General features: G+C 50.6%; 1 protein-coding gene across 4 annotated transcripts in view; it reads right to left on the minus strand.

The window, feature by feature from the left end:
• Tspan9 (tetraspanin 9) overlaps positions 1–24,247 on the minus strand; it is a 182,266-nt gene that overhangs the window by 49,427 nt on the left and 108,592 nt on the right. For 3 of the 4 annotated variants that reach the window (XM_059258662.1, XM_059258663.1, XM_059258661.1), the window contains one exon: positions 23,243–23,322. In XM_059258662.1, the coding sequence (XP_059114645.1) occupies positions 23,243–23,305 (63 nt within the window). In that variant the 5' untranslated portion in view covers positions 23,306–23,322. Of the gene's footprint in view, positions 1–23,242; positions 24,136–24,247 lie in introns of those variants that run through there. The other variant, XM_059258660.1, reaches the window with a different exon arrangement.

The raw sequence follows: 24,247 nt of genomic DNA on the forward strand, positions 1-24,247 counted from the left end.
CACTGGGAAGGCCCAGGGCCTGGTACTGGGAAGGCCCAGGGCCTGGTTCTGCATTGGTAAACGCCCTGAAAGTACCCACAATCCTCTGCTGCTGTCAGGATCCAACCTGACAACGTACCAGTGGCTGCTCCCAACTCTGGACATCCAAGTTCTGCCCCAGGACCCACCAGGCCCCAGCAGTCCTCACTAAGATGGAAGAGAGCCCTGTGCATAGGAAGTGAAAACCACCAGTCATTCACCTCTCCCAGGTTGCTGTGTGGTGTGCCTCCCTGCTGTGTCCTGGCAAGGCCAAGCTCAGCACTGCCCATCAGCACATTCAGAGTCCAACAAAGGTTTATTTGGAGAATTTTAAAGAAAAGACAACATAGAACTCTGCCTGGCTTGGAAGTAATGTATCCACAGCTGAGCACCCCAGGCAGCCATCACCACCTTTCCAATATACACTTGCTCAATTACCCTTGAACAGTAAGTCTTATGACGTCAAGAGGAAAGCTTTGATTAGTGTTCAGACGTCTGTAATAGCACCTTCAACACAAAACAGTCTATAAGTATGTGAAGGCAGAGCAGCCACGACAGGCCAAGGACTGCTGTAGGCTTGTTTTATCTTTTCTAACCTAAGTAGGTATGTAAAAATGACTAGAGTGAATGAGTGAATGGGTAGTTGGATGGATGGATGGACGGATGGATGGATGGATGGATGGATAGATAGATGGATGGATGGATAATGGGTGGGTAGGTAGATGGATGGATGGGTCGAGGGATGAGTGGATGGATAGATGGATATATGGATGAATAATGGGTGGGTAGGTGGATGGATGGATGGATGGATGGATGGAGGGATGAGTGGATGGATGGACTGGTGGGTGGGTAGATACATAGATGAGTGGGTGGATAGATGGATGGGTGGATGGGTGGATGGATGGATGGATGATTGGGGGAAAGGGAAACAAGTAACAGTGGGATGTGAAGCTTAGAGAGTAACACCAGCAGAAGGATAGTACTACCAATCAACCACCATCCAAGAGCCGGGGACTCTCAGCTGTGTCCTCATGTAGTGAACCCATTCTCTGCTCCTCTCCCCTCCTCCATCCCCAAGAGTCAGCAGACTCACAAAAGGTCAGTCTGACGCTGAGTCTCCAGGGATTTCATGTCACAAGGCATGAAAAAAGGTAATCCAAAGGATGTTTCCACATCTTCAAAAAAGAGCAACATCTGAAGGACGGCACCAGAAGCAGACTCACCTCTTAGGCAAAAACACATTCCTCCACCAAGGCCTGTAATAGGCAGGTCCCTGGCTTTTGTAAGGGAGAATCTGGAAAGAGCAGCCACTCTGGGCCTCGTGTGGTAGTTTGGATTACCAGTGTCCCCACAGTCTTGGGCATTTGAACATGTGGTCCCCAGTTGATGGCACTGTTTGGGAGGTTTAGGAGGTATGGCCTTGTTGAAGGAAGCATGTTACTGGAGGCTGGTTTTGAGAGTTTAAAGACTCAACACCATTTCAAGTTCACTCTCCATTTCATGCTTGCTGTTTAAGACAGGAGCCCTCAGCTCCCTGGTCCAGTCTCCATGCCCACCACTTACACCCTCTGGAACCATGAGCCCCAGTAAACCCTTCCTTCTAGAAGTTGCCTTGGTCACAGTGTGTTATTACAGCAACAGAAAGGTAACTAATACACACTGCCTTTCCACCTGGGCCTCTCTGCTGGACGCAGTTCTCCCATGATATTGAGATGGCCCCCAGTCAGTAGGCTTGACTCCTCCTTGCAGCCCCAGGAAAACATACCACTGACCCTTCTGCAGACCTCCCCCAGCCCTATCTCACTTTCCAACCAACAGCCCAGGCTCAGCTGGATCCATGAGGGCATCTCCTGACCATGCTCAGAGAAGCCCTAAGGCTCCCCTGGGTAACAATGATGTCCTCCCTGCAAGAGAAACTGAAGAGGTGAGGCCCAGCTGTAGGGTTCCGTCCACGGGACATGCAGTCTACCATCCAGGTGCCCTACCCCCCAATGGATGATAAAGAGGATGAGGTCAGGGTCTTGCTAACTGCTATAGAGTTCTTTATGCTCTGGTCTGTTCTCAGGCAAGAAATGAAATAAGGTAGTGAGAGGTATGGAAGGCTGACAGCATGGTTAACTTAGAGCAGGGTCCCACACAGGCAAGCGTCTTAGGTGGTGGCTGCTGTGAGTCCCTTTCTGTAATCTTATCTATTCCCTTCTTTATCATTCCATTCATCTTCCTTCCACTCCTCCCTCCTCGTCCCCAAGGCCCAGAGGAAGATATACAACCAGATCTCCAGAGCCTTCAAAGGATCATGGTATTAGAGAGCTGCCACCTTGGCTAGATTTGCTTTCCCCCCAATGGCATCCTCTGGCCCCATGTCTGGTCTCAGACAAGCAACCAACACAATGAATACAGTGGCTGAGTGGAGATGGCATGGTGGCCAATTGTAAATAGCTCCCTTACAAGATATATTCAACAGGGACAAACTCATCACAACAACAAATGAGACAGCTACCCGCTGTAAAGTGTCATGCTGGAATATCTCCTGCATGCATGGCCACCCACAGCCCACAGGAAAGCTGCACACCATCGTCATTGCTCACAAGAGGAAACAGACTCTCAGGAGATTCAGTACCTCTGCTCTCTCACAACCATTGGTGTATAAGCCAAATCTGTTGCTCACCTGCCCATACTCATACATGCTGTCTCAGATGCTATACTGTCCAGCCTCCCCAGGCCAGGACAGGAGGGAAGAGCCCTGGCACATCACTCTTCATTAAGGCCTTCACTGCACAACGCTGCAGACACAACAATAATCAGACATCCAGCAAGAACAGCCATCTGGCTAGCTGAGTGGCCCTGACAGCCCACAGGCCCACCAGGCTCTCTCCACCTCCTGACCTCCTCTTTTGGGGACTCCAGCTCTGGGCCAGGGTCTGGACTTGGGGGGAGGCAGTGAAGGAGGAAGAGAGATATCAGGGTATTTTTTTTAATGACCCAGATTCCAGCCAGATGCATCTGTTATTGGCAGCAGAGCTGTGAACACAGCAGCTGGTGATGTCTTAATCACCACAGGCAGGGAGAAGAGAAGCCCGAGGCACCAACCTGGCAGACTGAGGTACCATTGCCAGTTACCTGCGGCAAGGGTCACCCCATGAGCTCAACCTGTGGCCTTGTCCCTTCTACTCTGCCTTCACCCTCTCCCTCCCCTGTACCCCTCTTTTCTGTCCCCAGGTCTTGCCTTTGCCTTCCACTCCATCTTTGACAAGGGCAGGGAGATGGCCACTTATTCCACGGGGTGGCCTTAAAAGCTCAAGTAGGGAAGTTGGGGCCCTTCACAGCCTCACTCATCCTGCTCAGGCCCCTGGAGATGGGGCTAATGTTGGCTCTTCTCTAGAAAGATCTCAGCAAGAAATTCCCAATCTAGTTTAAACACCCAGCCCTAGAAAGCATCCTAAAACAGTGATTCTCAACCTGTGGGTCACAACCCCTGAGAGGGGGTTAAATGGCCCTTCCACAGAAGTTGCATATCACATATCCCACATATCAGATATTTATATTACGATTCCTAACAGTAGCAAAATTATACTTATGAAGTAGCAACAAAAATAATTTATGGTTGGGGGTCACCACAACATGGGGAACTGTATTAAAGGGCCACAGCGTTAGGAAGGTTGGGAACCACTGATCCTAAAAATTACAGAACACCCGCCTTTGACTCCTCTTTTCTTATTGCCATGGTGTCTTTTTCACAGGCTGTGATCTCCTAGCTCATGCCCCACCTATCTCCTGTCCCACTCCCTAGCCTGGAGAAAGATAAGTAAACCCTTTCTGCCCAGAGACCACCACAACAAAGTCCAGAGAACAGGAGGGCCTGACTGAGGAAGCGGAAGCTGAGAGCGAAAGCATGCACCCACACCGGAAGTCTGAACATATGTTCCCAATGCCGTCCTGCCAGGGAACATGGCCATGCTACCTGTCCATCAGTTATCATTTGCAAAATCCAGAACCCAACACATCTGCCAGGTCCCACTGAGTCAAAGCCTCTTCATACAGTACTTCAGTTACTCCTCAGACTAGCCTAGAAAGTACCGGTCCATAGCATTCAATTTTTCAGATGAGAAAGTCAAGGCTCTTGAGAACTAAACAAATTGAGCCAAAGAAATGGGTCAGTGGTTAAAGGTACCTCCTGCTCTTGCAAAGGACCTGAGTTTGGTTCCCAGTACTCACACTGGGCAGCTTAAAACTGCTCCAGCTCCAGGGGGATCTGATACCTGTGGCTTCCACCTGCACTCATGTATACAAACCCACATGCAGACACACATTCATAATTAAAAACAAATCTTTAAAAAATAAAAAGAATTAAGAACTCCATTAATCCCTTTTCCATTACTGTAACAAAATACTTCACTGTCCTTAGTTAGGGTTTCAATTGCTGTGAAGAGAGACACCATGACCACAGGAACTCTTATAAAGGAAAAATATTTAATTTAGGTGACTTACATTTTCAGAGTTTTAGTCCATTAACATCATGGTGTAACATGGTGGTGTGCAGGCAGATATGGTGCTGGAGACAGAGCTGAGTGAGGGTCCTACTCTTGACTTGCAGGCAACAGGAAGTGGTCTGAGACACTGGGCATGGCTTGAGCATATATGAGATCTCAAAGTGACACACTTTCTCCAACAAGACCACACCTATTCCAACAAGGCCACGCCTCCTAGTAGTGCCATTCCCTTTGGGGGCCATTTTCTTTCAAACCACTGCACTCATGTAGGCTGACTTTATGAAAAGAAGAAGTTCATTGAGTTTACAGTGCTGAAGAAACAAGGGCTAGGCTCTGGTGAAGTCTTCATGGTTGTGAGATCACAACAGAGAGAGTTCATAGGGGAAGAAGTTCACATCCCCAAACAGGAAGGCACAGAGACTCAGAGGTTAATGAGACAATGAGAGCCCTCTGTGGCCCCACAACACCTACCTTCATTCTAAAATAGTTCCCTTAGTTACCTATAGACCTCCCACAAGGCTCCACCCCCTCAAACCACCACACTACCTCACAGCACTCTCTTGTTCATGGCCACATTGGGCAAGGTCTTTCTCAACGGAGTTTCCAGGGTTACAAAAACAATGAGTGTGGGAAGTGAAGAACAGCTTACAGTTCCCTACAATGCCAGCTCTTCACCATCATGGGGGACCCCGAGATGCTTTCATGCTTTGTCCCTAGTGTCCAAGGCCAGAGATCAGCCCCCAGGGAACCCCACAAAGTACAATTCTTAAACACAGCCAGGAAAAGAGAATCCCAAGACAGAAACACAAAGTATGGAACATAAGAAATGAAAGGAAAATGCCAGGGCTGGCTTGTTGACTTGGCAGGTAAAAGCACTTGCGGTGAAGGCCTGAGCACCTAAGTTAGTCTCCAGAACCCCATCTAAAGGAGGACAGAACCAGCCCTTCATGGCACACATACCCCTATACTCACGCAAACATTCATCATACATACATACATACATAGTATGTTGGTGTGAATGACAGATGTCCCCCCCAAATCTTGAGCACTTGAATGGCCCCACAGTTGGTGAGGCTGTTTGGGTAAGTTTAGGAGTGTGGCCTTGCTGGAGGGAGTGTATCACTGGGGGTGGAACTTAAGAGTTTAAACACTCTAGTGCATCTCTCCTTCCTCCCCTTCCTGCTATGGAACACTGTGAAGATGTGTTGCTATCATTGGTTTAATAAAAGAGCTAACTGGCCAACAGCTAAGCAGGAAGAGGTTAGGCAGAAGAGCCAGACTGAGAGAACACCGGAAAGAAGAAAGGTAGAGATGCCAGGAGACACAGAGGAAGCAGGAGATGAATATGCTGTGTTGAAAAAAGCTATCACCACGTGGTAGAGTGTACATAAGAAATGTGGGTTAATTTAAGTTGTAAGAGCTAGTTAGTAACAAGCCTAAGCTATCAGCTGAGCATTTATAATAATAAGTCTCTGTGTGGTTATTGGGGAGCGGACTGGCAGGACACAGCTGACCAGCAGTCCCGACAAAACCCCCCACCTACGCCCTTCCTCTCTTTTTTCCCCTTCCTCCTCCTTCCATCTCACTTTTTCCCCTTCCTCCTTCTTCTTTCTTCTCCTCCCATCCCCCACCCCTGATGCTTGTGGTTCAAGATGTGAGCCCTCAACTTCCTGCTCCTGCCACCAGGCCTCTGTCCACCATCATGGACTCTAACCCTCTGGAACTACAAGCCCAAACACTTTCTTCTACAAATTGCCTTGGCCATGGTGTTTTATCACAGTAAGAGAAAAGTAACTAATACACATGATAATGACAAAATTTAAAGAACCATTGGAAGAGAAAAATACACAGCAAGTAACAAAACAGCAAGGCTATGCTGAGACGTTCTCCACCTTGCAGTCCAGCTCCCTCCCCTGCTAGCCCTTCCCCCACAGTGCAGAGGTCATTCAGAGAGCTCAGTTTCTGCAGGATAGTATCCTGGCCTGGCCCTCCACAAAGGGAACTTATAAACTAAGATCAAAGCCTGGGGACAGAGATTCCCATCTATGGGACCCTTGAAAGAACTCACTTGAAGTATGAAACCAGTCTCTAAATTTTTCTTGGTAAAAAGGGAAGGTAGTGGCTAAACCCTCTGAGGAACCCACATGGCTGGTTCTGGAAGCCAGAATCCCCTGATGACTACCTTAATGAGCTTCTGTGACCACCATAATGATCCTGGGCCCTGTGGCATCCACCTAGACAAGTAGATGCTGTGATATTGTGACCTGAACAATGACATGTCCCTTTCCCTCTCTGTAACTCAGTTTCTCTAAAAGCCAAATAAGGTTGTTTGTCCCAAGGAAACTACCCAAGGAGAACTGGCAACCCTGAAATCCATAAGGAGGAAAGGACTGAAGCGAGAAAGGATCTCCTAACCCTCCAGACAGCACTGCTTCCAGACAGGCTCCCTATCATCAATCTGACTGGAGATTGCCTGGGGTGGATGGTCTCTGAGGGAAGGAAAGGAGATGTGGATCCATAGTGACAGGGGTAGATTCCGGCTTACAGACCCTACAGCCAGCCACATCAGATGGTTAAAGCAGAATCCAGCTACAGACGATCCGCCTGGCTCCAGTATCCCCTCAGGGCAGATAAACCCAAGCTAGCAAATTTGCTCCAGTGCCTGTCAATCAGAGCACCAGACACCAGGGCTGGGTGATCAGCCTAGGGCTGCAGTTGGGGTGGGAAATCCACACACACAACCTTTAGCCATTGATTGAAGTCACTTCTCTGTCTAGGAAGGAATGGAGGCCAGCCCCTGGAAACACAGCTTCCCCTTGGTGGCTTGGGACACAGGGTTTCCCATGGCCATCTAGTAAAGTCTCAGCCCAGAGGAATGAGCCTGAATACACCAGCCAGACTGATGAGTCCCAGCAGAATTCACACCTTGATGGCTCACACTCCTCCCCTCTGCTGGAAGATTGCTGAGGGCAGCTGGAGGTAATGGGGAAGAGAGACTCCCGAAGGTATCAAACATCTTGGGTCCCACAAATACAGCTGAACAGTAGCTGACCCTTTGAGGGGGGTGACCAGGATGAGGTCACTTTCACTTGTCTCCTTTCCACTTTGCTTTTGAAATTCCAAAGTGAATTCTCACTTAATTAAGTAGCTAACTGCTAAACAATCTTCCTTTAGATTTACAGAACCCACAACATCTGGTGCCCTTTGTAATGTTCTCCCTTAGTCTGCAGTTCCGTTTTTCAACCAACACAAAACATGTAAATGGATGTGGGGCTCAAATTTGCAGAAAAGTAATATATCTGTTTTCAGAAAATATAAGAACTACTCTTGGAGGTCAAGGTAAATTATGATGTTCCAACCAAAATAAAAATAAAGAGACATGCACCCTGGATGATTGATACCTTGCTCTGCACACAGCTGTTCTGCCCTGCTCCTCTTTCAGTCACCAGAAAACTCCTCGGTACCCTGAGACCCCCAAAAATGGATCAATAGCCCCTCCATCTTCTAAGATGTCAGTCCTTAAATAAACCAGATTCCTTTTGTTCTGGTTGTTTTTTATTGTCAACTTGACACAATCTAGAGTCACCTGGGAACCTCAAGTGAGCAATTACCCAGATCAGACTGGCCTGTGACCATGTCTGTGAGAAAGGTGGTCTTAACTGATCGTTGATGTGGAAGGGCCCAGCCCACTGTGGGTGGCATCATCCCTAGAGAGGTGGGCTGGGCTGTGTAAGAAAGCTGGCTGACCATAAGCCAGTAAGTAACAGTCCTCTGTGGCCTCGGCTTCGGTTCCTGACCTGGCTTCCTTCAACGATGGACAGTGGCCTGGGAAGTGTAAGCCAAATAAACCCTTTCCTCTGCAAGATGCTTTTGGTCAGAGTCTTATCACAGTAACAGAAGCAAAGCAGAACACCTTCCTATCAATCGGTTCTCAGATGCTAGCCTCTAAGTGACAAGCAGCCAAGTCTGTTACTGAATCCAGTAACAGCAGGAGTCACACTCATAGCTCAGTCAACCACAGGCTTCCATTGGTGGCCAGGTGGAGAACTGTCCCATGGGACAAACTCCGATGTGGTAAGGAAGAAAGCTGACAACAGGCACAGCACAGGACATTAGACAACAAAATCACGCTCCTAACGTAATCAGCAAAGTCATCTGCGGAGTTCAGAGAACCTTCATGAACATCATTCCACTGTGACCTCCTCACGGTTCTCCCGGGTTGGGTAGGCAGGGAGTACAGTTCGAGTTTCATTTCACACAGGTGAGACTGAAGTCACAACTCCTCCCAGGGAAGCAAAGGCAGAGCTGGAGGGGAAGCCTGCATTCCCACCCCTGCCTAAGGCTCTCTCGCACACCCATGTTCCTATGGCAAAGTGAAAAGGAGGGCAGAGGCGGGGCTTTGAGGGGGAGAGGGAGATCTGGCCAGCAATGGCGACAAGCTGTTGTGAGGATAGCATCCCCTTACACTGAGAGATCATGACAGACTCTCAAATTCATAGTCAAGAAGCAACCATGTGGACCTGCAAAGATCAGTCAGCTGGTAAAGTCACTTGCTGCCAAGACTGACGACCTGAGTTCAATTCCCAGAACCCACATAAAGGGGAGGGGGCGCCCCTGCAAGTTGTCCTCTGACTGGCATATGCACGCTGTGATACACACATATGGAGGAGCCCTGGCTTTGAGCCATGTGTTTGGTGGGGGTTTGTTTGGTGGGAAAACTGGGTAGCAGCTGGAAGGGCAAGCCAGAGCCATTTCATTATAGAAGAAGAAGAAGAAAGAGAAGGCTGGGTATCAGGCTACCCTAGATAGCCATGGGCAGTTTGAAGAGGCTGAGCCGTGGAGGCCAGGCGTGCAAGGGACAAAAGACAAAAGGAGACACTTATCATTTGGGGGGTTGAGGGAAGCTGGGAGGAGGAGAAAGCCCTTCCTAATGATGACTGCTAGAGGGAGGAATTAGAACAATTGCAATTACTGCTTCTAACAATAGGAAGGAGCCGCCACAGTTCCTGTGTCAAACGCGAGTGTCTCTCCTAGTAAGGGTGCTTAATAAAACAGCCCGCCCCCTCATTACCTGCTCCATTGGTGTGACAGCCCTCCCAGGCATGGGGGCAGGGTAAAACCCACTCAGCCTGGAGGCGGAGTCCCCATCTCTTACAGACAAACTTCCTTTCCTTCCTACTCTGCAGAGGGAACTGGGGTAGAGGGACAATTCTCTCTCTCTAAGCCCACAGGGACCTGTCACGATGGAGCGTGGGAGCTCCTGTTTCTGACCTAGGCCAGCATCAGAGCAGCTGTTCCCCCTGCACTGTGAGCTCCTGGCATAGCAAGAATCTGGGTCAGCTTTCTGACTCCCAGGCAATGGGTTATCCTATGCAGACGCCGCGTCACCGGCCTGTCTAACGGCCTGTCCCCTCGCCCTGGGCTCCGGCTTTACTACATGTGAGAGATGAAGGACCACCCTGGTCCATGACCCAGCTGAGGCTCCTCTGAGATGAGAAGAACCAAGTGCTACGTGCACAACACGTACAGAACATCAGAGCCTGAGGCAGGGACCCTACCCCTGACTGTCCAAATCTAGTGCTTCCCACGTGAGGAAAGTGAGGCCCGGGGGGGGGGGGGGGGGGGGGAGGACTCACCTTGGGCCACACAGCCAGCTAGCAACACACTTAGGAGACGAAAACAGGTGTCTGCACTAATCCCAGCTCCTCCCCACAAGTTACCTGGATGCATCTTGTATGACAGAGAGCCCCTGCTCTTCTGACAGTGAACGAACCGCTGATTAATGGCTGGGGACCAGAACCTCCTAGGCTGCTGGGCAGTTGCTCAGCCCCACCCTGCCCCACCCACCCCAACAGGTTGAGAGTTATTGCCATTTCGGAGAAAAGAGAAGGAACCAGCAAGGCTGAGAATCTCGTCAATATTCCTCCCACGGCTCTGATTCAGACCCTCCACCACCTTCTGGGAAAAAATGCACTTTTCACATAGACCCCCCTCCTCTCAGCAGGAGGCTGAGACAGGGGGCCCTCAGCGGGGTAGGCTGAGGAGGGAAGAGGAAGAAGGGAGGGAGAGGAGGGCGGTTGTCTCTCTATGCCTGCCTTAAATGGTAACAAATGAAGCACCTTGTAGCTATCCCCTCCTGGCATCTACCTTCCTCCCCCGCCCTCCTCCTAGCTCCTGAAGGCCCCTGATTTCCCACTCAGGCCTCCCTCCAGACACTAGGGACCAGTCATGCAGGCTGTCCTAAATGGTTTGGACATCACAGAGCTGCTGTGGAGCTCGGGCTCATCAGCCTGACAAGCTGTCGCTCTGATTTGGGTCCGATGGGCTTCTGCCACAAGCATGAACTAGTTCCCTTGAGCAGAAGGGGGCAGAGCCAGGCTTCAGGATGTACCTGGCCTCCTATGGCAAGCCAAAGGCACAAGAGCCTCACACCATTGTGCTTTCCTGAGGAGCAAGCTCCCCTGTCCAGCACCTAACCAGTCACCATGCTCCCCCGACCCACCCCCACCCCCCAGCAACAGAGCCATTCCCACAGGATTTCCAAGTGTCTTCTTCACCTGAAAGGATCTTCTCCAACCAGCCATCCTGAGCATCCTTGCACACACCTTTGCATTCACCCTTCCCTGGCTTCCTCGCGGGCCTGATTTTTCTGCCTGCCATACTGCCACGACCCCACTGGTTCTGCCCATTCACAGTCCCCTCACCTGTGGGCCTCGTCCTATTTCCCTTCTGCTATTTCCCACTCTGTGCTCCTCCAGATCCTGGGACCCTCTCTCTCCGCCCTTGAACATCTGCTGAGCAGACCTCCTACACAAAGCCTGTGCCTGTCAATGGGCAGGGGCAGCAGCTGGTGCTCAGACATGCACTCTGACCTCCAGGATAAGCAAGAGCAGAGCACCAGTGCAGGGTGCTCATCACACATGCATGTCCTTCTCTGCTCCACTCACTTCTCAGCAGTCCCTTATGCATCAGGTCTTGCGTTCGTGACAGCCGTCAGTGGGAAGTCACACACAGGGCATCTGGCCTCACCCTGCTGATTTCAGACTTCCCTCCCCCCTATGCCCAGAAGGCTGCCTCTTCTTGCCTCCACGGGGCTAAGTCCCACAACTCTGCCAAGCTCGGACCATCTGGCCCCACCCCAAGACATGGCTGCTCCCCAGGGACACTTCTCTCACACGTAGGCTTTCCTGCTGTCCTGCCACCAGCCTTTGGTAGGTTTGCCCTCACTTCCAAAAATGATTTTTAGAGACCCAGATACAAAGAGCCATCACGACAGAAAAATTAACAAGGTAATCCTGACCAAAGGAAATAACCACTGAGCTTCTTGGAAGCCGCAACAAGTAAGGAATCACATGGGTTGTGCAGTAATACGCAGAGTGATGAGTACCTTCTATGTATGCAATGCAGCACATGGGAACTTAGACAAGACTCGGGTCACAAACAGGGAAGAGGAACAGAGGTTCTGGATCTCCAGAGGAGGTGCAGCCTCATCTGACAGACTACAGGCACTGGCTTTTTCTGGTGGGCCACACTGCCTTCCTGGCTAATTAGGTAAAGATGGGTGGGTCCTCCCAAATGGAGTGCAAGCTCCAGGGCAACAACAAATTGAGGTCTCGTGTCCCCTGCAGTCCCCAGGCCTTGCTGTGCCACAGCATCCATCAGGACTCACTGTTCCATCACCAAGCACGCTCCCGGGACTGTAAAGCTCAGCGGTAAGGCATGCTGAGGGACCCCAGGGCAGGTCTGAAGGGAAGCAGCGCCCTGAAGAGGACCCCAGTGAGTCCCGTCAGTGAGCAGACCTGGGGCTGGACACCAGGAACGTGGAGAGGGGGTTGAGATCCCAGGATCTGTAATTGTGGTTTATAAGGAATCGCCCCCAAAAGGTCCTAGTTTGAGAGGTCCTGGAAATACCTTCCTCTGTGGAACTCTGACAACATGCACATCCCAGCAGAGCAACAAACACAAGTGGGAGTGAATACTAGAGCCGTCTCCCACCCAGGGACAGACAGGGAGGCCCAGATGATAACAGCTAGTAGTCACTGCTCTCCCTCCTGGGTCCCAGCCTCCCTCTCCACTCCTAGATACTCAGAGAGGAGATAGGAAAGACAGATCTCAGGGACGCACAGGTCCTGGCAGCCCAGGGTAACATGCCATGCAGGGGTAAATCACTGCAGCTGGCATCTGCTGCTTGGCTGGCCAACTTTCCTCTCCCTTTTCTTGGTGTCCACACCATCAATCTCCTTTGAGGAATTCACCTCCTCCACAGCGTGGAAGGTATTGTCCAACCAATCAAGGCACTCTGTTCAAGTGTGCTAAGGCTGAGCACATGGCTGTACTAGACCGTCTCCTGGAAAGCTGACTCCTGACAAGGAAACACAAAACAGCAGGAATGCACCCATCCAACAGTGTCGAGGGGTCAACACATCAGTACCCTGATACCCAGATTTCCAAGGCAGCCCTGGCTCCCAACCACCATGGCCTGTGGCTAAGCTTTCCTTCTGGACCTGTGAACTACTGCACCCTCACAGACTAAGGAAGATCCCTAGAAAGGAAAATGAGGTGCTGATCCCAAAAAGAAAAGAGGTTGGGCCAGAAAAACCAAAGAGACTGCCAAATGTTCTGCACCCCACCCTGGACGCTGAACAGCACCACTGGGATTTGCTCTTAGAAGTGTCAATCAGGGGTGTTTTCCTAAAGAGAGCGTATGGCAATTTAAGAGCCCTAGATTCATCTAGAGTACATCTACATAAGCAGACACTTAGAAAATGGCAGCTTATGCCCAAGAGCCACATATTCATGGGGTAAATCATGAGAAACATGTAACTTATATAAGAGAGATTTACATATATATGCATACATACACAGTGAAAGTGTCAACTGTTTTACACCCAAGTATATATACAACATGTATGTATATGCACACATATTTATACATAGACAAGGCTTTGGACTGAATTTTTGTTTCCCCCTCAAAATTCATGGGTTGAAATCCTAACCCCAATGTGAGAGCGTAAGAAGGCCATTCCTTTAGGGGGTGACTAGGCCATGAGGATGGACCCCTCAGGAATAGGATTAGTGGCCTTATAAAAAAGGCTCCCACCCCACGAAGAAAAGGATGAGAAAATAGCAGATGAGAAACTTGGGTGAGAGCTCTTAGAACCCCACGCTGCTGGTACCGTCTTTAGACATTCAGTGGCTTTGCCTACAAATATAAAATCTACTCTGAGACTATATGGCTCCTACCAAGGAAGATGAACGGCAGGCCAGAGAACATACCACCCACCCAGGCCCACTTAAGGACAGGCCACATGGAGATGGGTTGGGCACAAGGAGCCACGCTGCCATACAACCAAGCAGAACTGTGTTTGGGGTCTTTGCTGACCTAGGGGTGCCCCTCACATACAGAATCTGACCCACAGAAATACAGAATTCAGCCTCCGCCTGGCTCCTGTCTATGTAAAGGTAAGTCTGATCTTAATTCCTTATCTGAAAGTTTTGCCCAACTCTTAACCTGACCAGAATCATGATCTGGCCTTTGTACTTAATTTTAACCCCCACAAAAAGGACACTGGGGCAGAGAATAGAAAGCAGCTGCCCCATGTCCTCAGCAATCACCATGCAGTGAGGCTCAGGACCTGCACCAAAGGCCCTCAAAACCAGATTTTAAGGCAGACAGTCATCCCAGCGACCAGCCCACTACAGTCGATAGCTCTGGAAACGAAGTGCATGGAGGCAGTAGTACTTTCCAGAACCCAAAAGGAATGCTGTATATGGCTGGATAGAATATACAGGAAAATCTCTGGAGGACAGGACCCAAATGGGCTTGCCATACAAGGAGTATGGATGTCTGCAGGGATCCTGTTGGCTAAAGGGTTATTCCAGTTTGAGGCCAGAGTAGTCTCACCCACAGCCAGAATCTCTCCTCTGATGAGTCTGAATAGCTGGTTAAAGGTTGCAACCCATAGCAGGCCCTGCCCCTTGCCGAACACCACTATGTAGCTCGCTGTCCAGCTATGAACCAACACATATGTACTGAGCACATGCTATGAGCAAGCAAGACAAAGGTGTTTCTCTTGAAAAGACAAGAAGGTAGACGCCAGCAGAGCGGGTACAAGGTAAAAATACAAGAGTAAAAACTGTATGGTTCTGACAGTAAATCCTGCTGGAATGAGGTAAGAGAGTGGCGTGCTTGTGTTGTTGGGAGGCACAAGTATTCAGTTTTGAACATTATTATAAGGAAGCACAAAGTATCTCATGAAGCTTACACTACATACAGCTGACTACCTACTGAACTGGAAAAGCCCCTAAAGGTCACAGGTGGCATTTTCTAACCCACTTCTTGGAGCTGTGGCTGGGAGAAGGAGAGCACAATCTGTCAGCGGAATCCTACCACATGTGTGCAAACCGCCTGTTACCACAGGGCTACCCAGTGCCAAGCCCAGATCCCAGAAAAGCACAGCTGAAACCTGACTGGGGACGGGAGGTGGAGCAGGCTTCTCCAACAAGGTCAGAGAAAGAATGTGGGCATCAGGGTTCAATTGACTGAGTTCACATCTCAGCTCTACCATTTCGTAGCCTTGTGACCCAGGGCAAAATCCCTCCTCACGCCTCCATCTCCTCCGAGGCAAAATAAGATAGCCCTGCATATTTCCATTAGGTACTGGAGCAGATGACGTGCCCAGGGAATGTCCCATAAGTACTGGTAGCACCCTCCATCACCACACCATGCTGAGGGCTGGCTGTGGGTTCTCTCTGTCTCCCGTATGTACACAGCACAGGTAAACCTGGGGAGTCGGCAAAGTGGAGAAAAGACCAGAAGTCGCTGCCTAACAAATGGTGGGTAAGACCTTCAAATATTACAAAGTAACATGGGCTATTAAAGAGGACTAAATGCGTAAAGAGATACAAAATACTCATGGATTGAATACTTGAACACAATTTACATTCACAAATATACACAGAGATGGAATTCCTCCTGAGTTGATAAACAGGCTCAATTAAAGACCAGCTAATTAAAATGCCACACAGTGTGGGGCGAGGAGGGTCGCTGACTGACTTTGGGTAAAAACTATTTAAACTGATTCCAGACTTTACACAGGAGAACAAGGGGCCAAAACAGCCAAACACTCTTGAAAACCAAGAAGTCTGCCTTGCCATGGAGACTTACAGAGCTGTGGAAACACAAAAAAGACACAGGCACGGACAAAATCATAGGCGGTGCCGTGCATCTGTGGCGGGAAGGTATCCAGTCAATGAAGCTAGAATACACAAGAGGAAAAGAAAAGAAGAGTTCTGTCCATGTCACACACAAATAATAATTCCAGATGTATTAAGGACTTAAATACAATCATACAAACTTTGAGAAATCTAAAGCCTCCTCCTTACTTTTCAGCCAACAGTTCCCGAGAGCCTGTGTTGTGGCAAGCATTGGACAATTACCAGGATGTAAGGATACCATGAAATACATACTTTTTAATAGAACAAGTCCAATCTGAGAAAAGAAACTGGTAAAGTTGTATTTCTGTTTATCAAAAGACTCCAGGAAGGGAGTAACAACAAACAAAACTTCAAATTGGAAGCTATAAATGGTGTTGGGGATAGAGTCAACTAACAACAAAGTCATACCCAAAACATAAAACTAGAAAGTAACAGAAAAAAAGCAAACAAATCAATAGAAAAACGGACCAAATACACAACTGGGCACCCACTCCAGTGGAGAGAATGGCTAATTAACATGTGAAAAGATGTCTACTGGTATCAGAAGTGCAAAGCAAGGGCATTGCAATGCAGCATCTCACACCCACAGTACTGGGGAATTGCCCATTTTCAGTGGAGCACCAATGGGAACATCAATGGATGCACCTACCCTGGAAAATAACTTCTGTGGTGCCACAAGCCCATCGCCACCAGCCCAGCAGCGAGGCCCCTGACTGGGTATCTAGAGGAGTGCTTCTCCAAGTGTAGTCTATGGAAATGTCTACCAGTGAAACACCTTCACAGCAATCTGCTATGGCCACTACGTCACAGTGCATACATGTGTTGCTGTGGCCTAGAGAAACTCCTACAGGAGACTTACACAGGAATGCTCACAAAAGAGGAACAACCACACTGAAACAGTTATGATACAGATGACCGCTAAGTCAAAAAACAGAGGCAAGCTTACCAATAAGAGTGGATCACAAAACATCTTGCATTTTAATTTTGTTTTTTGTTTTGTTTTGTTTTTGTGGTGCTGGAGATTAAATCCAAGGTCTTGTGCATGCTAAACAAACACTCTGTTACTGGTGGGAAATTGTCAGGCTCATAATATTGAATATTGAAAATACATAGTCAGGATAATTCCCTCTAAAGTTTAAAGGGATAGGGGATGGCTCAGTGCGCAAAGCGCTTGCTGCAGAAACACGAGGACTTAAGTTCAGATGCCAAAAGCCCATGTCAAAAGCCAGATGTTGTGGCTTGCCCCTGTAACTCCGGAGATAGGGTTACAGAGACAGACGGATCCCAGGGGCTCACTGTACAGACAGTCGAACCAAAGCAGTGCCCTTCAGGCTGAATGGTAGTAAGACCCTGTCTCAAAAACATAAGCTAGTGTAATGGAGGAAGATACCTGAACTCTATCTCTGACCTCCACACTCAAGAATAGTCAAACACACACACACACACACACACACACACACACACACCCCTTTCCAACAAAAGCCTCAGTCCTAGAGACTGTCTCAGTAGGTTATGGGAGCACAGGGAAAGAGGGGAGATGGAACCTGTCCATGCGGAAAGCTACCTGGTCAATCTGAATACACTTTTACAAGGATCCCTACAGCAGATGAAAAGTCCCTGAAGACAGAAACCCTGACTGTCTTCTCCTTGGACAGACATCCATCACCTGGAGCCACCAAAACAGCGCCCCCTGCAAGGGCCCTGATGTGAAAGCCCCCAGTGCTGGAGAGCAAGCCTGAAGCAGCACACATACCACCCTAACCCACTGCACCCCCAGGACCTCTCCAGCTCTCCTGACAGGCTGCAAAGACAGCTGAAGGGAGAGCAGACCCCACAGAAGCGGGCGTCGGGATCTCCTCTGAAGTCTACAGCTCTCCAGACAGAGAGCAGGACCTAGAAGGCAGACCTCGACCTGTGTTCTTCCCTGGCTGCAGATCTCACGGGCGGGTCAGGATGCCATTTTTAACGCTCCTGCCAGGAGTGCCCCCTGCCAAGCCCCCACCACTTCTGTAGGCAGATTAGCTTTCAAACGTGAGCGGGGCAAAGCTGGCTCAGGAGACTTAGCTCTGCCCGATGGGTTTAGCCTGGCTTCAAAGCTTCCTCACTGGAACCAAACAAGCAGGCACATCACAGAGGGAAGGGGGGGCAGGGTGGGGGGGGACAAAGCATGGCTCTAAAGCCAGATTACTCACCACAGCAGCCTGTAGCCAAGTGACACAGCAAGAACCGCTATGGTGGTCACCATCAGAAAAACCAAGAGACAGGCTGAAGAGCATCAACATAGTCTCTCTCACCCTACCCTTCTCCTTTGCCTGGATCCCAGCCTCACCTGATCATCAAGCTCCTATCCGTGCCTCAAAATCCAAGTGCAACTTGCTCAGCTTTGACATCTTTGTAGCTGGTCTCCACTAAGCCATATTGCTCTACTAAATAGCTCTATTGAGTGCCTACTGTCCTCACATGGTGTCTGACTCCATGGAACTCTGAGCAGCTCAACAGCATGGCTTACAAGTACTCAATAAATGCACACCGTGTCCACAGGCCACAGGGCATCTATCTGTCCTTTCAATAGAAGGGAACAGAAAAACTCACGATTCACTGGTGGTATTTTACAAACTAAGTGGGGAGGAGGAATGCCTGAAGCTCTTTTTAAATTCTCTTTCTTTCTGATACGAGAAACATTTCAGAGAAGGGGAATTAGAGTACAGCCGTGTGGGGGCAGGGAAGGGAAAGGCCAAGTCAAGCCAGGATGCTGGTTCCAGGCCTGCAGTTGCCCACCCTAAAATGTTGGGGAAGCAGGCGGCCCTCACCTACACAGACGCTACCCTTGGCAGCACTGGGTTCAAATGCTGTATGCGGGACAGGACAAATGACCTCTTGATTCCATGACTTCCTGGCCTGCGAAAACTGATCTGCCCTGTCCTTACCAACTGGAGGCTCCTGTGCATGGAGCGGGCATTCAGCAAATAGTTATGGAGTGAGTGAATGGACTCAACTGGGACCCAATACCCTCCTAAGCCATAGAGAGCCCGCTGCCAAGTTCAGCCAAGGGCAGCCAAGCACACGAGGTAGAAGCCGCCGGAGTGTTACCCAGGATAGGGCCGGCCTGGCTGTGCTGGGTAAGCCTGCAGGTCCCAGCAGTTCTTTCCATCTCATCGGGGACTTTTTCTATCTCTTCCCTCCTCCTCCCCAGTCCCTCTTGATTGACAGCAATTGCTGGCTCTGACATGGTTTAAAAATAGATATTAAGACCAGGAAGTTTAATTTTTAATGCTTTGGAAACGAACACGGAGCTGGCATTCTCTCACGGCCACGTTCCAAGGGTGTCTAGGGGTATATCGGCTAGACCCTTCATCTTGCTTCTCGACCCCAGCAGACAGACGTAGCCCCACCCCACCTCCGAAAGATCTGCTTGTAGCAGCCTCCTGGGGAATCATCCCTCACTCCCAAGCACTATGGGAAATCCCTAAATGTCTCTCCCTGTGCTGCCTGCATCACCTGACTCTCCTGCAGAAAGAGACCAGGTGAGGCCAAGTCCCAACCTGAACTTCTTCCTAAGATCCCTCAAAGCAGAAGGTACCCTACAGATTCTCCCTAGCACTATAGCTCTCCTTACATTCACTGTGCACAGACCTTAGTCTAGAGCCCACAGAGGCCATGCTGGTATGGAATGTAAGCAGCTAAGGCAGTAGAGAGGACTGCCCTGGACAACAGCTCCCAAAGACAGCAAGCAAGAGGAGCCCGACCTCAGGGCAATTAATCAGGAACCCCACCTGGCACTGGCCTGTGACAGCTCCATGTCTACCTTTCCCTTGCTCTAGCTGGCACGCTCCAGACGGTCTCCTCTGCTACTAATTGGCCTTCATAAAAGGAGCAATCCACAAGGAACAGGCTTCCAAAGGGGCCAGAGTGTCACTGCTCTGCCAGCCATGATTTAAAGTGATAGGACACCTCTGCTGGCAAGTATAAAAAGTGACTTATCCTGAGTGGCAATTAGGGTGCCCATCTGCCCCAGTCCCTCCACCTCAGACAGCAACTGGATTCGGGTTAGGAGGGACTGGGCTGGGATCTGGATATGCTAGCCACAGCATGCAGAGATCCCTCTTGCCCACTCTGGTATTTGTTCTCCCCTCCCCTCCCCTTCCCCCCACTCTCTGGCATATTCTCCTAGGCACCCCTGACTGGACCCAGAGGTACATGGGCTGAGAGAAATTTTGTGGACTACAGCCTTCCTATTTCTGTCCATCAAGAAGCCAGAATTCTCTGTGGCTCTGAGAATCAGGATGGGGGTGTGTGTGGAAGGGGCCAAGAGGAGGCGATGGCTACATACTCCCCTCCTTTATTCTCTCCATCTATGTCAGGTCCTCAGACAAGCAGCCCTCCTGATGCCCCAGGCTCCCATGGTGCACTGGGCCGCCTACCAGGCTAGAACTGTCTGGCTGAAGCCAGCATACCAGGAACAGACCTGGACCCCCACCAGCAGGCAGGCACCCAGCAGCCCTGGAGGCACCTGCCCTTTTCTTAGTAAGTAGCATGAGCAGCACAGCCCCGCCTCCGTCCTACGCCCAGTGACATCACAGGACCCCCACCAATACCACTGCCCTCAAAGCTCCACCCAGTGGTGAGGTCAGCCAAGGGGGCTGCAGTTCAAGCCCATAAGAACTGCACTGAACCAGGACTCCTCCAGAGGCTCCATCATATAGGGGTGTGGCACTGTGTCTAGGGACTACCGGATAGGATCCGATCCATGAGAAGTGTTCTACTGACTGTGGGTCTCAAGTTCAACTCTAGTCCGGGGGGGGGAGGGGCAGCGGGGGGAGCCTCTCTGGGGCTTTTGAGCCACTAAAACAAGTGATGGCTAAGTCACTCTGCTTCCTGGCCTCAGTGGGCTGAGTTGACTCTCCCTCACTCCACTGTCCTCCCGTGTCCCCCACTCAGTGTGCGTGAGAGCAGCAGCAGAGACCTTCCGGGAACCTTGCCACAGCTGCCCGCCATGCTGAATCCTCTCATTTAACACCTTCCTCTGCTCCACCCCTACACTGAGCTGAGGAGCATCTGCCTGGAGAAAGTCCTCACCTGAGTGCAGCATGGTGACCTACCATCCCCAGATTCCCAGAAACCACTGGCAAACACACTGCTAACTGTCCACTCCTCTTCTGCTAAATCCCCCATCTTTCCTAAAATCTGTAGTCTATTTCAGTATCTCTCATGGTAGTGGCATTAAAAAAAAAAAGTGTCTTTGAAACTCACTCACCCTAGCTTATGGTTTGTCATAGGAATTCTGAAAATACTAAGCAATTAGAAAGTCGAGGAGTGGGATAGTGCATCTCTTTCCGCCAGGGAAGCGTTCTAATTAGACCAGGCAGCAAGATCTCTAACTTCTAACTACACTAGAAAGGGCAGGCGCATCAACAAACTGGCTTAGAGAGGAACTGCTGCCACACTTGTAGAAAAGATAGAATCACTCCTCACACAACAGCTTAAGGTGCTAGAAGAGCCTCTATTATTGGCAGCTCTGATACCTAACTTCTCTTCCCCATTACTTGGGACTTGGGGATCCCAACCACGTAACACCATGCTGAGAGCCACTCCTGAGATTCACTCCATTTGGTTGCTTACAAACATATTACAGGTCCCTGATATGTTTGTGACACAGACCCTAGCCTGCCCACAGCCCCCACACCCTCAAACCAGGCTAGAATCATTCTGAAGGCATCACAAGCAGTTATACCAACTGCGGCCAGCAGGCGGCGAGGTGAAGGTGGCCAGGAGCCCCGGCTGCTGAGTGGGAGTCACTCAATGGTCAAAAGGCACTAAGCATCCACGCCCACAGAGTCTTCATATCATTAATACATGTGCAGTGGGGCAAACCAAAGGGTATCCTGAAACTATGAGAGAGCAAAGAGAAGGTGGACCTTCAGCATTCGTGTGGACCAGGACACCAAGGAAACACAAGTACTTGGCTGACACAGATCCTGGCAAAGACGAGAAAGAGCAGAAGGCACCGGCCCACAAGCCAGCGACGAGAGTCATTCTTAACATTCCAATGGTTCTCGTCACCAGAAAGAGAATGAGACTATCTGCCCCAGCGTTCGTTCCTGAAACCCCAACCACGTGACAGGTAACACTAATCACCAAAGTCCTCCCCACCCCACTCCCAGACTATGGAAATATCTAGAAGAACCCACCTCATCTCAGACCAAGCTCTCAGGAAAAGAAACAGATGCACTGAGGGGATCAGCTAGGTGACACCCCCAGGATATGACATGGCTAAGGCAGTAAGGACCGTGAAAGGACCGTGAAGACCATCCTAACAGCCTGGACTGGAGAAGAAGCCCCAACCTGAAGGGGCACAGTGAGTCACTCAAGGTCACACAAGAATCTAACGAAGAATGGAAACCAGACAAGACTCACGATTCTTCCTTCACAGCCTAGAGCTTCCACTTCTCCAGAAAAGTTGCCCCACACACACACACACACACATACACAAAAGTTTTTCTTAAAGTGGGTCTGTCACTCCACAGAAGCTGCACACTGCTACCCAACCTCACCGGGGATGTCTTTCTCCTGCCCCTAGGCTCCTCCTGGACCATGCATGGCAGCTGACAGCCTCCAGCCAGTGGCCAGGACAGAGCCTGGGGATGAGCCAAACATCTGTGCTGAGCAGTCTGAGCTCTGGTGAAGAAAGACAGAGGCAGTAGTAAGGATGAAAGAATCCAATACGAATTTAAGAAGTTTTCATCCAGTTTGTTACTAATACTTCTTGTGCATGCTTGGTCCCCAGTATCACACATCAGACAGGGGGTATTTCTAAGCCAAGCACATCCATAGACACTTTCTCTAGAAAAAATAATTATCTCTCATCAAGGACGGGGTCACCACTGCCTGTCTCCCTTTGTCCTTTCTCGTCTTGGGGCCTCCTGGAGCCTGGGAAAGTGTGGCCAGGCTGCTGGCTGCCCAGTCCATGGCAATCCCTCAAAAGCAAGAGCCAGTCCCCCATCCCATATCATTGCCTCTTCCTTTTCCTGGGAGCCACTGAAATGTGCTGGAGGCTGTGACCTCCACACCCTCCATCCCACTCCCACAATGCTGCAGACTGTTCTCCTGCATTCAGGAGCAACAGAAGAAACTCCTCGGAAACCATCCTCCCCGTGTCTCCCACCAGCACAGCAGCACAGCTGCTCCAAGTCTGACCCACACCCACTGACGCAGGTTCCCTGGTGCAGGTACTTCAGCGTGGCTTTCCGACGGTGGGGAAGGAGGCAGTGGCAAACTTTGCCGGCTTCCTGGGAGCAGACCATGTCTCTCCCGGAAGACCGACAAGTTGGAGCCTCCATTCAGCCATAGGTGAGAAGGGGAAAACGAAGAGAAAGACGCTAAAGGAGGCATGCGATTTTTTTTAAAGCACTTACCTTTGAGTAGAGAAGGGAACGATGCAGCAAGGAGGAGGAAGAGGGTATTCACAGTGTGAAAAGCAAGGAGAGGGAACGACTGAAGACTCAACCTTAAGGACTTACCCAGAATATCAAATTGAAGAGGAACATCATGTACTTCAAGCAGCAGAGGCAGCCCCTGGCCATGTTGCACTTCTTAAATTCTAGGAGGAACACAAAGGACAGGTCCAGGTAAAACACCACGTACTTGCTGCCTTTGGGCGCATTGTACTTGTCAGTCTTAACGCCGGCCTCGGTGTGGCTCTGACCCCGAGAACCCGCGGTGCCGTAGAAGGCGCCAGCCGTGAAGCCACGGCCGAACGGGCGGCCAGAGGTGGACGGCTTGGCAAAGTCCGAGTCCTTGCTGTCCAAAGATGGACTCCGGTGGATCGAAGAATCCTCACTACTCGACTTCTCCATGCTCGCGTCGTTCCCGGGGGGCACGAGGGGCGGGGGGCATTGCTCCCAGAGTGGGACAGAGGGGGCACCCGGGTCGGGCACGGGTTCTGAGCGGGCCGACCGTTAGAGCTTTGCACGCCCCTTCTCTGCACCGGAGAGCACTAGCGGAGCAACCCGCTGCCAGGGGTCCACTGCCTCTGGGACGGCGCCGGGATCCCAGCCTTAGCCCGCTGGCCCGGGAGGGCTCTGCGACACGGCTCTAAGCACGCTTCAGGGAGCCGCCGGTTCGCCTGCGTAACTAAGCTTCTTTGGGGAGGCTGCAATTTGACTGCTCTTCCCCAGGCGGCTGCACCGTCAACCGGTCGCTGCACTCGAGGCCGAAGGGCGCCGGGATCCAGGCTCCGCAGGCACGCCTCTTCTAGCCCAGACCCAGCCCGGAGCCCCACCACTTTGCGGGCTCTCGGCCTCCCTTGCTCCGCGACTTTGCGGAGCCGCTGACGGCCCTAGGCTGCCCGGGTGCACCACGGGCAGAGCCTCGGATCCGCCGCAGCTGCAACCGCTGGGCTTGCCCGGCGAAATCCCAGCCCTGACTCTCGACTCTGAAATCGCCTAGAGCCCCTTCCCCCTGGCTCTGGGCCCCGCCCCCTGCTTTGCATCCGACCAATGGGCTCAAGGCCTGCCTGGCTACCC

Source organism: Peromyscus eremicus, chromosome 3 (genome assembly GCF_949786415.1).
Source record: "Peromyscus eremicus chromosome 3, PerEre_H2_v1, whole genome shotgun sequence".
NCBI classification, from domain to species: domain Eukaryota; kingdom Metazoa; phylum Chordata; class Mammalia; order Rodentia; family Cricetidae; genus Peromyscus; species Peromyscus eremicus.